This window comes from Anabrus simplex, chromosome 5, assembly GCF_040414725.1.
Source record: "Anabrus simplex isolate iqAnaSimp1 chromosome 5, ASM4041472v1, whole genome shotgun sequence".
NCBI classification, from domain to species: Eukaryota; Metazoa; Arthropoda; class Insecta; order Orthoptera; family Tettigoniidae; genus Anabrus; species Anabrus simplex.
In genome coordinates, this window is record NC_090269.1 from 328,979,289 (window position 1) to 328,996,030 (window position 16,742).

The 16,742-nt window shown below is 37.6% G+C and overlaps 1 protein-coding gene across 1 annotated transcript in view; it reads left to right on the forward strand.

The window, feature by feature from the left end:
• Nucleotides 1-16,742, forward strand: part of LOC136874064 (UBX domain-containing protein 4) — a 104,353-nt gene that overhangs the window by 54,627 nt on the left and 32,984 nt on the right. The window contains exons 6-7 of the mRNA XM_067147582.2: nt 3,623-3,792; nt 3,878-3,964. Coding sequence (XP_067003683.2) covers nt 3,623-3,792; nt 3,878-3,964 — 257 coding nt within the window. The remainder of the gene's footprint in view (nt 1-3,622; nt 3,793-3,877; nt 3,965-16,742) is intronic.

The window sequence follows — 16,742 nt, forward strand, 5'->3', positions numbered from 1 at the left end:
GGGTGGGTGAATAGAACTGAAGAAAGTGTTGAATTCTTTTTATGAGGATACTTATAGAATTCTTTTTATGAGGATACTTATATATCAAATACTGAAGATGTTACAGACGTGAAAATTGGTATTTGGAATCTCCTGTAAAAGTAAAGGAACTTGCATAATTTGTTTTCTGAAAATCCTCTTAAGGGGAAGTGTTAAAGGGGGTGAATTTTTAGAATGAGCATATCTACAATATATCTAAGAAACATATCACATACTACAAACATGAAAATTGGTATTTTTAATCTCTCTTAAAAATAAAGTAACAAGTGTTTTTTGTTTCTGGAAAAACACTTAAGGGGTGGGGGTTGTAAAAAGGATTTGAAAAGGGGTGGTTTTATTTTTATGAGGATACTTATATCTTAAAAACTGAAGATGATACAGACATGAAAATTTGTGTTTGGAATCTCCTTTAAAAATAAAGAAACATGTATTCTTTAGTTTCCAGAAAAACCAATTAGGGGGAGAGGGGATAAATGAATTGAGAAATGAGTTGAAGGATGTTACGGACGAGAAAATTGGTATTTGGAATCTCATTTAAAAATATACACGTATTTTGTGGCGGGGGAGGGAGGATCAACTTAAGGGGGTGTAAAAGGAATTGAATTTTTTTATGAGGATACATATAAGAAGTGGAGTTAAAACAATAGACCCCTAAGGGGGTTTTGACTGGGGGGATGAGGAATGATGACAAAAATATGCATTTATATGAAATCGTTTGAATTATGAAATTAAAATTTCAAATGATATCCTAGGTGTTAAATAACAGATTGTTTGAAACAAATTTAACTGTTCAGAGAGTTAAATAGGGGTTAAAATCCGAAAACAAATATATTCATCCTTCCTCCGAAACAGTTTAACATACAAAGACAAAATTCCAATTCCAACTCCTAGGTGTAAAATAGGACATCTTTTTCAACATTCCAACCCTAAATTGTTGAATGACGTTAGCTCCGTAAGCGAAATTATTCATCCCTCCAAAACCGTTTGATGTACAAAGTTTTAATTTTACGATAAGGGTGTTCTTTTTTTGCCCTAGGTGTAAAATATCATATACTCAAAATATTTCTCCCCTATGGGGTTTAGATTGTGGTTGACTCTCAAAGCACAATATCCATTCTTTCGAAACCGTTTCAGGCGTGAACTTTTTTATTTTTTATTTTTTTTAATGAAGGTTGGTCTTCTATATCCTAGAAGTTAATATACATTTAAAAACATTCATTCCTTAAAAAGTATTACTTTACATCCATTACTTTTCGATGTACAAAATCAAAATTTCACAAGTTGGTCGCTTTTACATCCCAGATTTTAAATAAGATAGGGTTTAAAACATTCAGAATCTTCCATATGGGGTCCAAATGAGTGTTAGATCAGAAAATAAATAATCATTCCCCCAAAACCATTTGACTTATGAATTGAGGGCATATTTTACAGGCTTAGCTGACAGTGGACTCTCCAAAATGTAAAACTTTGAGTAATAATGTTCAATTTAAAACCGTAGTGAAGCACGAGTATATTGCTAGTTCTCAAATATTTATGTTATTAGTGGCCCTATTGATAAATACTACATAACTAAAGTTATATATAATTAAATTTTTGATCATTTATGTGTTATACATTTTAACATACCGGCTATGATAACAGAGATATTCATGAATTTGGATTTTTGTTGCTAAGCCCATATCAGCATTGAGCCATGAAAAAATGGGTAAACAGAATTTAATGAAAATCGATATGTAAAGTTGGAAAATAAACTACAGTCTATGCTGTAAATAATGTAATCCACCTTGGTTGAAATGGTAGTTTAGGGGGAGGCGCCTAAAATTTTAATTTTTAATTACCTATGTTATTGGTCCTGTCGAAAAGTACTACATAAGTCATCGAGAATACAATTTCCGATCATTTATGTCGTATTCTGTTTTACTGTACCGACTATGATAAAACTCGTGGTGGTGATTATTGTTTTATGAAAAATTACAACTAGGCAACCATCCTCTACATAACACTAATTGGAGAGGAAAAATGGAATGGGTCTGCCACTTTGAATGAAAGGACGACTCACTTTATATTTGATGCCCTAATATCACAGTCAGAAGAAAACCAAATGTGAAGGCCTACAATATCGAAAGCTCATACAATTGGTCAACAATAACGTTAAATTGACCATTGTTTTTTGTGATATGCTTTGTGTCTTCTGCTGCCTCTCATCTATAGATGGGGAACTGCTGTGTACCAAGTATAACCTCCTGCGGCGGCATGTCACTGGTAAGTTAGATAACTCTCATCTTTAGTATGCCATTCCTCTGGTTCATAAATTTGCTGATGACTAATGGTACATATCACACTGTTTCATCGTAGTATTCCAGCTATTCGATCCCGACACTGAGGCACTGATTTAAAGTTAAAAACTTAATGATTGTTTCGTATTGAATAGAGAAATAAGAAGATGTACAATATTATAGGGAAGGATCCACCTTTCAATACTCCGTAGTAAGTTGAACTAAAAAGTAGTTACAACCTGTTTATTGGGACCGGTTTCAACACATTTCAAGTGTTATCATCAGCCAATTAGCGAAGATCTTAAAACAACTAGTACATTGAATACAGGCAAAAAATTAACATTGTATCATATCGTAGCAATTCATTTAATGAGGCACTGATTGTAATGAGCCGTGTGCACACTTAACAAAATAAGGGGAGAGGAGTGTTCACGGCTGTCTGCGACCTGGTAATTCAAGCTCTGGAACTTTGGACTGTTAGATCGGCAGTGTACCACTGTTTGTTAAACTTGCAAAAATGTGCGGTTTTTCATTTGATTAAGTATTTATATGGTAGCATTGCTTTAAATCATGACCTTCCTACTGACCTTTGTTGACTTCAGTTGGGAAAACCACAAAGACAGCCTTTCTGAGGATGTAAAAAGGCAGGTGGAGAGTGAGCATCTGCCATTATAATGAAAAATGCTCAACTCGATTCTGACTGACAGTAGACAAGTGGGCCTATCATCATAATGAAAATTACCTAACTTGATTGTGATTGATATTAGGCAATAGTCTTCACATGAGAAAAGATGTATGGTGACTCCCCGTTGCGTTTCGGGGGTAACGTTAAGAGCTATGCAATTTAATGCAATCTTACAACGTGTTCACTACTTACGAGAATTCTGTGTACAGTGTAGAATTTTGTAGCGAAGCATGGGTACATCAGCCGGTAGTGTATATTTAGTTTAACCAGCTCCATGGTATACCCAAAAGTCCTGAATGAAATTCCCAGCCAGTCCTGGGATTATAATTCTGAACTGAGGGTTGGAACGCGGTAGGTACTCAGCCTCGTGAGACCAATTGAGGAGCTGTCTGATATGAGAATCAGCAGATCCAGACAAGAAAGCCAAGTAATATGGCTGAGGATGTCATCACACACTGACCACGTGGCACTGCAATAGTTTCAGACCATCTGACACCATGGGTTTGGTTTTTGTTTGTATACAGTATTCAGTTATTTCCATTTTTTTGTGTCCTGTTCTTTTTGTTAATAATTCTTAATTTGAAATAAATGCTGCTATTTGGAATTGAGAGTTTGCTTGCAGTTGGAACGCAATCGTGAATTAGAGCGTCGCCGTGTGGGTCAAGAGGTACAGAAATTGCAGAGATGGCAACAAGAGCAGGAAGTGAAGGAGTTAAGAGAACATAGACGCAAAGAGAAATTGGAAGAACAGGCTGCAAGGCAACGAGTCTTGGATCAAATCAATCAAGACAGGTAAGTATTAAGCTTCAAATTTTTGTTGACTTCGCCTGCATTTAAATCAGCATTATACTCTGCCCTATATCTTTTTTCTTTTCAGGGCAGAACGTGCAGCTCGGATGACGGCAGGTTCGGGAATGGCTCAGAGTGAGCAGAAAGAAGAGTCAAGAGTGCCTGCTCAACGAAGGTACTTCATTTTCAACATTAGTTTGAAATTTTTTACAGTAAAATTTGATACGATTCTGTTGCAGTTAAGTGACTGAATGATAGGTAGTAGTAATAAGGTCATACAGAATTAGCCATTTGTATCTCATAGCTGTCATTTTCGGCATCACATTGTTAATATAAGAACTTTGATTCATTGTTCCCAGAAATACTGTATTTCTGTATCATTAGTGTAAATTATCTGGCACTCTCATTTTTGTAATTACATCACTATGCTTATTCATTCTATAACACTGATCAATAAATTTGATCTACAAATTTTTTTATTGATCAGGCAAGATGTTCACAGGCATTTTTAGAAAAGAGGGTGCAGTCAGTGGTACAGAGTAAATTGGATAAAAGCCAGAGCAGTTTCAGACCACAGGGTAACTGTTAACCAGATTTTCAAGTAATATTGACAAATGTTACTTCTTTATCCTCTCAATCTGTCCTTTGTTTGAAGGAATTTTGGTCCATTTTTTGTAATTTATCATAAATTTGGTCTTATCTGTCGAGATCCTGTTCCCCAGCCTGCTGATGATTTTTTCTAGGAGGTTGATCGGAATGACTACTTCCTTTAGGCTTTCTGAGAGTGTTGCAGCGTTGTCCATCATGGCCCTCCCAATTTTTTTCTGTAAGCAGATTGGGTGTCTATTTTGAAGTACCAAATTCGCATAACGTTTTTCTCTAGAACTCAGCTGAATAAGAGTGATGAAAGTCCATCACCCTGTCTCACGCCTGTCTTAATTTCAAATGGTCGAGACAGTTCTCCCATGAACTTCACCTTGGAAATTGTGCCAGATAGGGTGTCTTTGATAACGTTCATCAACTTTGACCCCTAATTCCATGATAATCCTATCCATGGTCTTTCAGTCCACCACGTCAAAGGCATCTTTTAAAGTCTATGAAAGACACCCTGATTTTCTTGGCGCTCGGCATTCTGTGGCAGTTTATCAACTTCGAGTTGAAGATTTGCTCACTGAGTGAGTTAGCCATGCAGTTAGGGTCATGCAGCTGTGAGCTTGCATTATATTAACCCCACTCTCGGCAGCCCGGAAGGTGATTTTCCATAGTTTCCCATTTTCACACCAGGCAAATGCTGGGGCTGTACCTTAACCCCTCAAGCGTGGCATTGTTAAACTCCAGACTGCACTCACAGCGTGCTTTATTTCTAGTCTACTCCCAATGCTGAGTGTGGTATCATATGAATTTCGCTATAATTTCCTACCGAGCAGGTAAATTTTTTTATCAGAAACACACAATAACAATAACATATTACACAAATTATAAACATATGCTAACCTGTTTATGCCTGGACATCTACATGTCAGTAATGTGACTTTATGTAGTAGTCACCCCATACGTTTGCATTTCTCAGCTTATTATCATGAATTATGTTATAGCATCACTATCTTCACTGGAGTTGCATAGCAAACTCATCTTCTGTATTACTCTTGCACTCTGATTTACTTTCCCTGCCATTAATAATGTGTAAATTAGCTATTTCTGTGTCACCACCAACACCAGGACCTACCATATTTACAAACAAACTTGAAACATGTGTGCAAATTTTTTAAAAGTAAATGACTGCAAATGTATGTGACAACTCTTGGCAATAATAGATAGCTCAAAGTATAGTCAAAAGTTGCCTTTTTCTGGCATCTTACAATAAAGCAAATAAATATTACCAAGTCCATATAGTGGGTGTTTGAAATGTCATGGCGCTCCATTGTGCCGTACACGCTGTGACCGTAGCAGACCATTGGGTGCATCGTTGCGCCGCACATGCTAGGGGAGTTAATGAAGGCCATGAGGGCTTCCTACACACTCCTAGCCCTTTTCTATCCCATTGTTGTCATAAGAATTAACTGTGTCAGTGCGATGTAAAACAAATTGAAAAAGTTGCTCATCGCAGGAACAACCTTTCCCGAACCCCCGATGGTATTCGTCAAGTTATTCATCTGTCTTCTTTGCTCTATTTAGAAGAATCTTTAAGAGGATTTTTTAAGCAATGGGAGGGAGGAAGGACATATCTACATAGTTTTTAACATCCTGTTTGCCTCCTATCTTATGGAGTGGGTGGATCAGTGCTGTTTTCCTTTATTCTGGTAGTTTCTCTACCTCTGGGATTTTCTGAAAGATTTTCTGCAGGTCATCTAGGATTCTTGGTTGAGAGCCTCCATGGTTCAGGCGGCAGCGCACCAGCCTCTCACCGCTGGATGCAGTGGTTCAAATCCCGGTCACTCCATGTCAGATTTGTGCTGGACAAAGCGGAGGCGGTGCAGCTTTTTCTCCGGGTACTCCGGTTTTTCCTGTCATCTTTCATTCCAGTGACACTCTCCATTAACATTTCATTTAATCTGTCAGTCCTTTATCATTGCCCCTAGAGGAGTGCGACAGGCCTCAGCAACTGGCACATTTCCTATACTCACTGCTAGATGGGGGCTTCATTCATTCCATTCCTGACCCGGTCAAATGACTGGAAACAGACTGTGGATTTTCATTTTCATCTACGATTCCTGGTTCTGCCCATTTCAACATTTCCACTGTTATTGAGTTTTCTCCCATGTCCTTGTTATTTTTTTAAGGCTTATTATGTCATCTCCTGGATTCTCTGATGGTGCCAGAAGTTCCAGTTTGGAGGACGGGGGGTGGGCAGTTCAGAAGTTTGTCAAAATAGTTGGTCTATATCTCACAGTTTTCTGGTTATTCAGTCTGATTTTTGCCCTGGTTTTTTCTGAAGCTCTTACGTGGGGCATGGTACACTCTGAGTTTGTTCTTAAAGGTTCGGTAGAAATCTCTTGAGTTGTTCTTGGTAAAATCATTCTGGAGGTTTTCCAGCTGTGCATTTTTGAATGATCGATTGGTCCTTCAGAAGATCCCAGAGGTTTCCCTCCTTCATTGCCTTAATTATTTTAAGTGTTCCGTCTTTCCAGAATATTTCCATCTTCTCCATTTCTGCAATCTCATCTCGAGGGCTTGCTTCCATTCTTCATTCCATTAGATTGCTCTATTACTCTTCTTAGTGGCGGTGTTGTGCAGAGGTCCTGCCAAATCTCCTCAACAGTGCTGATTTCTTCCCAGAAGTTGAGTGCCAGACCAAAATTCTTGGGATTGCCGTCTTGTACCACTCTCTGGTGCCAAAACGTTCACAGGCTTAACCAAACAACTGATCACTGAAATTAGGATATATTTATGATAGACAGTAAAACCTTGTTAAGGTGTCTGCAGGGGATGAGGAAAAAATGAACATGTTTAGTGAGAAAACGTACTACTGAATCTACGAATAAAAACTACCCAACAGGGATATGGAAACACTAGATATGATTTTTTCCAACATGAAGACATTTTAAGTCATGTATCCGCGTTTACAGTGAAAACTATATCTAACATTTCTAAAGATGAGAGGAATGTATTAAAAGGTGTGAAAAACATGAGAGAACAAATATGAAAAACGCCAAACTACAAATATGAAAACATTTACACGGGTGCCAATAAAAATATCATCAAAGTATTATTGCAGATCACATACTTTCTAAAACAAATGTTAGTAGAAGCCTTTTATTTCAGACCAGTGGGTTATTAAGCATTATTTTCTGGTCACACTCTTAAACAGTGACTATGTGCGACTCCAGACTGGTATTTTGAATCCGACAAAACTTCAACCAACTCAAGTGATCGAGTCAAAACTTGAAGGTGCGAGTTTCAACATTTGTGACACCTCTGCGCCCTTAAAGATGCGGCTGCCAGTCCACTTTCTGACAGATTTTAATTTTATGTTCATTAGTAAGGAATTTCACAACGTTTTCCGTATCCAAAACTAGGCTATCACAAGAGAAATATGCACCACATAGTTGACTTCACGCGATTATGTTCCTCATCCAGATGTAGGCTATTACACGACAAATACCGTATTTACTTGTGTATTAGACCCCCTCGCGTATTAGATTCCCCCTGGCTTTTTGGGACAAAGAAAATGAAAAAATAAATCTCGCTTAGAAGACCCCCCCCCCAACATAATTCGTCAGAGAAGAACAACGATCCCGCTTTGAAGCGGGTACAAGCCTTACTGCAGCTCCAATGACATCACACAAATTTGTGAATAGTTTCATCCGTACAACCCGCACAGTGAAACGCACGTCAAAGTCATGCGGTATATCTGTGTTTCGTAGTTAAGAAATGTCTCCTCCGTAGCGTAGGCCTACTGCAGCTCTGACGATGTTGTACAAATAGGTGAATAGTTTCCTGTCCAGCCTGCACAATTCAAGCATGCATCAGTCATGCTGTATGTCTGTTTTTTGGTAGTTAATAATGTCCACCAGCATAATGGTTAGCACAATTACCTGCCATTCCCGGTACCGTACTGCCAGAGATTTAAGAATGGGAGGAAGGTTGATGCGCGGTAAAAATGGTACCCCGCGAAACAAGTTTACTTTAGTTAAGAAATATTCACGCCTGTTGCTATTAATATAGCAGGCGAGATCATTAACAAAGTGATCGTTTAATATCTTGTAACTCGGGTCAGTGTAGGCTATGTAATCTATGTAATCTTTGGAGAGAAGTAGGTTTAAAACATGATAAAAACAATCCAATCAAAACAATTGTTTTACTCGCCAGCTTACGTAAATAATAATAATAATAATAATAATAATAATAATCTATACATATATAATAAGAGTTTTGTCTGTACATTGTTCAGAATTTGAAAAGAATGGTATTTCTGTGTCGGTCATGTCCACAGTAACAAGGGAACGCACTTTTTACTTTTCCGTAATTTCTGTCTGTCTGTCTGTCTGTCTGTATGTATGTATGTATGTATGTATGTATGTATGTACACGCATCACGAGAAAACGGCTGAAGAGAATTTAATGAAAATTGGTATGTGAAGTCCGGGAATTAGCCGCTACAATCTAGGCTATAAATCATTTTACTGACGCTGAGTGAAATGGTAGTTATGGGGAAGGCCTAAAATTGATTTCTCAAATATTTATATTGTTAGTGGTCCTATCGATAAATACTACATGACTAAAGTTATATAGAATTAAATTTCCGATCATTTATGTCATACGCAGCTTTGATAATACAGATATTCAGGAATTTGTATTTTTGTTGCCAAGTCCATATCAACGCCGAACCACGAGAAAATGGGTGAACGGAATTTAATGAAAGTCGGTATATAGAGTCGGGGAATAAGAAACTACTGTTTAAGTTATAAACAATTTTATTCGCCCTGTATGAAATTGTAGTTTAGGGGAAGGCGCCTAAAATTTAATTTTTAAGTACCTATGGTATTGGTCCTATCGAAACGTGCTACTTAGCAAAAGTTATAGAGAATACGATATCCGACCATTTATGTTTTATTCAATTTTACCGTACCGACTATGATAAGAGTCCTACAATTTTGAAAGCACATAACATTGATCAACAATAACATTACATTGACCATTGTTTGTGGTGATGTTCTTTGTCTTTTTGCTGCCGCTCAACTATGATAGATGGGATTACTGCTGCGTACCGAGTACAACAAACCAAACCAAACCCCATGGCACTACAGCCCTTGAAGGGCGTTGGCCTGCCAAGCGACCGCTGCTCAGCCCGAAGGCCTGCAGATTACGAGGTGCGCCTCTAACCGCACAAAAGAATAGTGTTGAATGTTAACATGTACAATTAATAGCTCTTTATAGCCTAGAAGTAGTGTTCACTGCACAAAATTTGATGTTAAAGTCAAATAATAATACTAGATTTTAAATTCCACCTATTCAATACATAAGAGTTTTTTATTTAAATTTAAGAAATAGTTCTTAACATATTAGATATTGGGACATGTTTCACCCATAATGAGGGCATCATCAGCCTAAAATTCTCATACCTGAAAGAAATATAGATCAGGATCCTGATTGTTCTTATACCTAAATAAGAGGATACTGTTTTAGGTACAAATGTGTGTAAAATGACTAGCAAGTAGAATATAGTAGTTATAAGTACTCTTATGACAAAGTCTTATAATCAATCCTTATTGAATATCTTTACGAATGTCTCGTTTTTTAAAAATATGGTAACAAGTGGTTAGTTGAAAGTTCAAAAACAATGCGTAAATTGCTGCGCTGAAATAAAATTGGGTAAATATGGTGCCTTATTCTGGAGATGGCATAAGGAGCTTAGCTTAATATTTAGGATAAAAGTCACTCTTAGTGGTAGTAGGTTGTTAATTTTATATGAAAAGATAATATGACAAACTTCTTGAAACACTTAGGAGCGAGGACAAGTACTCGTCAGAAATGTAGCTTTTTTTATAATTAGCTGGTAGGCGTGGTTTTAGCTTCTTGTATTAAAAGTCGAAAGGAAAATGTGCGAGGTTGAATAGAACTTGTGGTGTTATGTCTCGTGGACTGTTACGTTAATCTGGTTAAAGATGAGGTAAAATCCAAAGTTGTTTGTCTGTTGAAGTTGTCATCTTATTTGAAAAGATAAGTTGACAAATTTCTTGAAGCATTTAGGGGCGAGGACAGGTGTTCGTCGGAAAACGTAGTTATATTTATAATTACGAGGACGGTTTGAAAAGTTCTCGGAATCACTGCTAGATGTCAGTGCTAGATCAACGAGGTTCCCGCGCAAATATCACACATCCTTTGTGAGTGAACACGTGGCGCATCAGTGCTCTAGCTGCAGGAGTGTGGTAGTGACGACTCTTTGTTGTTGCTCCCGCGTAGTGATTTGTGACAATGGAAAAAACTGAGATTCGAGCAGTGATTAAACACTTTGTAAAGAAAGGTATGAAAGCAAAGGAAATTCATTCCAACTTTCAGAATACACTGGGGGACTCTGCTCCTTCATTTTCAACTGTTGTCAAGTGGACCAGCGAGTTTAAATTTGGTCGGGGGAGCTTGGATGATGATCCGCGTAGTGGACAGCCAAAAGTGCATAAAATGGTCATGGAGGATCGTCGACTGAAAGTGCGGGAGATTGGTGAAGCTGTAGGATGTCTTCTGAACGGGTATATTATATTTTAACCGAAGAATTGGGTATGAAAAAATTATCCGCAAGATGGGTGCCGCGCCTCTTGACATTGGACAATAAATGCACCAGATTGGAAATGTCCGAACAAAGTCTGGCCCGTTTTCAGTGCAACCAACAAGATTTTTTGCGCCGGTTTGTGACTACAGATGAAACTTGGGTCCACTACTATACCCCAGAGACAAAACAGCAGTCAAAGCAGTGGAAACATGCTGATTCACCACCACCAAAGAAAGCAAAGGCAGTGTGTTCGGCCGGAAAGGTCATGGCCTCAGTTTTCTGGGATGCAAAAGGCATTCTGCTGATAGATTATCTTCCTGCTGGCCAAACAATTACGGGGCAATACTATGCAAACCTCCTAGACCAACTGCAGGAAAAGATACGCGAAACAAGGCCTGGTTTGGCAAGGAAAAATGTCATCTTTCATCAGGACAACGCTCCGCAGCACACAAGTGTTATTGCCATGGCAAAACTTCATGAACTGGGGTACGAACTGTTGCCACATCCACCTTATTCACCTGATTTGGCACCATCAGACTTTCATCTATTCCCCAAGCTGAAAATTTTCCTCAGTGGACGGAGATTTTCTACAAGGGAAGAACTGACAGCCGAATTGGAGAGGTATTTTGCAAGCCTGGAGGAATCTCATTTTCGAGATGGGATCAACACATTGGAACATCGCTGGACCAAATGCATTAGTCTACAGGGAGACTATGTTGAAAAATAAAAGCAGTTCCACCGAGGTAAGATACTTAATTCTAGTACATTTCGAGAACTTTTCAAACCACCTATGTAGCTGGTAGACGTGGTTGAAGCTTCTTGTATTAAAAGTTGAAAGGAAAATATTCGAGGTTGTGTAGAGCTTGTGGTGTTATGTCTGAAATAAGAGGAAAGTGAAATGTCAAGAAATAAAATTAAACAAGGAGAGAAACGAAGAAAAAACGATGTGTGTGAAGATTACTTACCCCTTTGACAGTTGTGATGTTAATTTGGTTAAATATGAGTGAGTTGAAGAAAATATGTTGTGTGTGAATTTCATTTATCTTTTCAGCTGTTAATTAGTTGCCATGGTAGTGTTTGAATGACTGATATTTGCGCTTCTAGTGTTATACCGATGTGAGATTGGCGAGGAGTGCACGGAGGTGGGGGTGGGTTGGGCGGAGTGTCAAGTTTAAGTGCCATTGGATGTGGTTGGTCCGTGGGGGCGTTAAATGGCTCCAAACGCAACAAATTTTCAGCTATGAGCTCTCGTATGAAAGAAGCAGGTCATCATTTCACTACTATAGATCAAGACCTCACTATTATTAAAAAAGTAGGTAAAGGGAACTTAATGAACGAATTAGAAAACTATATATTTTTAGACCAATATTATAACAAAAATTCAAATCTTAACGATATTATTGAAGTTAAAAACCTATTATACGAGATTTTACCAAAATTGTTGCAATCTCTAAACTATAAACACAATAACTTAATAAACAATTTAAAATTATCTTCTTCCAAGACCCCTCCCACTTTAGGAGGCACAGCCCCCTCCCCGTCCCCTCCCACGGGCCAACCACATCCAATGGCACTTAAATTTGACGCCCCGTCCAACCCACCCCCACCTCTGTGCCCTCCCCCGCCAATCTCGCATCGGTATAACACTAGAAGCACAAATATTAGTCATTCAAATGCTACCATGGCAACTAATTAACATTACAAGAGTTGAAAAGATAAATGAAATTCACACACAACATATTTTCTTCAGCTCACCTCATATTTAACCAAATTAACATCACAGCTGTCGAAGGGGTAAGTAATCTTCACACACATTGTTTTTTCTTCGTTTCTCTCCTCCTTTAATTTTATTCCTTAACATTTCATTCTCCTCTTATTTCAGACATAACACCACAAGCTCTACACAACCTCGCATATTTTCCTTTTGACTTTTAATACAAGAAGCTACAACCACGTCTACCAGGTAATTATAAATATAGCTACGTTTCTGATGAGTACTTGTCCTCGCTCCTAAGTGTTTCAAGAAGTTTGTCGTATTATCTTTTCATATAAAATTAACAACTTACTACCACTAAGAGTGACTTTTATCCTCAATATTAAGCTATTATAAGCTTCTTACGCCATCTCCAGAATAAGGCACCATATTTACCCAATTTTATTTCAGCGCAGCAATTTACATATTCTTTTTTAACTTTTAACTAACCACTTGTTACCACATTTTAAAAAACGAGACATTCGTAAAGATCTTCAATAAGGATTGATTATAAGACTTTGTCATAAGAGTACTTATAACTACTATATTTTACTTGCTAGTCATTTCATACACATTTGTACCTAAAACAGTATCCTCTTATTTAGGTAAAAGAACAGTCAGGATCCTGATCTATATTTCTTTCAGGTATGAGAATTTTAGGCTGATGATGCTCTCATTATGGGTGAAACATGTCCCTATATCTAATATGTTAAGAACTATTTCTTAAATTTAAATAAAAAACTCTTATGTATTGAACAGGTGGAATTTATAATCTAGTATTATTATTTGACTTTAAGTACATTTCAATACGGACTATAACATGAGATTTGTAACATGTAAATTTGAGGTTATCATATATTGGACCTCTCCCCCCCATACTTTTTTTAGCTGTAAATGTGGGAAAAAAAAACAAAGGGGTCTAATATACTAGTAAATACGGTATTCGCTACACTTCACTGTACCACTCAGCACAAAATAAATTTATAACTTCTGAGTGGAATGTGAAACAACATACAATGTCTTAATAATTGAGTGATTCCACCTTTACAGTACTGTACAGTTTTATTCCTTTCTATTTTATTTTAAAAAGGGGGGCATATTTTGTCTCTTCCTTGTGAGACATCTTCAGAGTAAGAACGTTACAAAACACATGATATTCTTAATAACACTAAAATACAATGACTTATCCTTAAAATGTTTAAGAGTCAAGATGACTCCATCTGTCATATGTAAACACAGTTATAAAACAGTTCATGTTGTGTGTCGTAAGAACAAAGTACTAAATGAAGAAAGTTTCATTGAGTTTTGATACTCAAAATAAAAATGAATGTGATGATCACAGTGTTCTAAAATCAGAAATAGGTCTTGAATTAGGTTGATGTCATCTCAAGTTGGAAGCTTGAACACGTATGTGTCTGGTTAAACAGCCATGAGTAGTCACATGTCTGACTATAACCATTCATTTTCAGACATTGAACAAGATCTTTCCATCCTAAAAAATAATTAATAAAGGCACACTCCTCAACATATATGAATGTATTTTTATTAACATCGATCAAAGAATTAACCCCAGCAGTAACCAAAACGAAATCTCTGAAAGTTATAAAAGTCTCTTTGAAGAAATCATAAAAACTTTTTTTCAGAATACGAACAATTCTAACGCTTTTAATTCTTCCGTTTCCCTCCACTCGACTCCCCCTACTACCACTCCCCTCAACCCCCGCTCTGGAACATGATGCTTCTAGCTTACAATCAGCAGTAAGCAACAGTCCCACACAGGACCTCACACGAGCCGGCCGGACAAGAGAGAGAGAGATAGAGATAAACAGGGTGGAAAAGTAAGTACTCGGGTACAGGAAATGTCTCATTTACCTTAGAATTTCGCACAAGTCTCTTACCTTTTTTCTTTTTAAAACCTCTCACATACCAATAATTTATGGATCACATGATTTGTCGGGTTACACAACCATCGTAATGAGTAATTCCACCTTGAAAAACAAGCCCTGTTTAACCAGACACATATATACTCAAGCTTCCAACTTGAGATAACCTCAACCTAATTCAAGATTGATTTCCAATTTTAGAACACTGTGATCATCACACTAATTTTTATTTTGAGTATCAAAAATCAATGAAACTTTCATCATGTAGTAATTTGGTCTTATGACAATTTTTAACAACATGAACTGCTTTATAACTGTGTTTACATATGACAGATTGAGCCATCTTGACACTTAAACATTTTAAGGATAAGTCATTGTTTTTTAGTGTTATTAAGAATATCATGTGTTTATTATTATAATATTTTTACACTGAAGATGTCTCACAAGGAAGAGACGAAACATATGCCCCCATTGTAAAGGTGGAATTACTCAATTATTAAGACCCTCTATCTTGTTGAGGCTAACAACACAGATTAATTATGAATTTTATTTCTTGTGGTAGAATGCAAAATACAAGCACAAACAGGCTCACTGTGTTATCCAACAATCCTGCTGCTAACTGGTAAGCAAAACTGAACATTTCTGAGGTTAACGGCTTGTTCCCCAAAGATGCAACTTATCCCCTGAAGTTCAGGAATTCAAGGCCTTTTCCTGCAATCACGCAACTTTGGCAACAGTTCTCACCCGAGTTGGAAATCACGTTTCTTTCACAAGGGATGACAAATACAATTTCCAGAGCTTGGAAAAATGTGATCGTACTAAGCGGTAATAGCAGAAATTCGTGGCATAAGTGAGGTATTATACTATGAGAATCAGGACCTCGAATTTACAACGTGCTAAGCGGGAAAACATGTAATTGAAGAACGCATCAACGAGGTCCCATTTATACAGTAGTTAATGTACTGATACTCAGCCATACTTACCTTTTCCTTTAAAGGGATGCCTTATTTATATTGTTGATTATGAGAGACTTGTTATGATGAAAACCTACAACCTGTGTTCCAGTCAGTAACCGTGTCAGGGATGGAATGAATGAAGGCCACCATCTTGTGGTGAGGATAGGAATTTGCTGGCTGCCGAGGCCCATTGCACTCCTCCGGAGCAACAACTAATGCCTGACAGATGAAATGAAATGATAGCAGAGAGTGTTGCTGGAATGAAAGTTAAAAGGGAAAACCAGAGTACCTGCAGGAAAACCTGTCCCGCCTCCGCTTTGTCCAGCACAAATCTCACATGGAGTGACCGGGATGAGAACCACAGAACTCAGCAGTTAGAGGCTGACGCGCGGTCGCCTAAGCCACGGTGCTAGAGAACCATAGATTCATCTAGGACCATATTACAGCGTGGAGTCTTTGCTTAATACCAATATAAATGGTCCGTTATTGGACATTATAAATTTTCCAGCTAACTCATTCTTGGTTGCCAGCGTTTCGCCCTCGTGTGCTAGGGTGGGCTCATCTTTGCTTCCCGAAATCGGTTTTCTGTCATCTCATGTTCACAAGGGGCTGTATTTTGTTGCTCCTTGTTGCTCATTGTTGGCAAAATGCCAGAATTTCAAGAGTAATTGAAACCTGTTTCTGGTCATAACATTATGACCAACTTTTGTATAGAAACCAGTCTTATCACTCCAGTAACATACAAACGTTAGCAGTTGGACAAGACGAAGCCACAAGCGAAAACCGAGAAATTCCCTCATTTCGTCCAATGCTGTATCCACCCATTCATTAAGCCAGCTTGATCTACTTAAATGCTTAGTCATAAAAACTTGTTGAGCATTGCGGTCCGTTTCCTCTACCATTAAATTTATTACCGGTACTTCATTCTTAACAAACCATAAATGCCATAAGGTGAGGCTTCAAAATCATTGGCCGTTCCTGTACCTCCGCCTCTTAAAAAGGAATGCCATGCTGAGCGCCAATGCAAGGTCCCCAATTGTTGTTGTTGTTGTTGTTATTATTATTATTATTATTATTATTATTATTATTATTATTATTATTATTATTATTATTATTATTATTCCTGACTGTTCCTTGTATTGAAACCTCATCCTT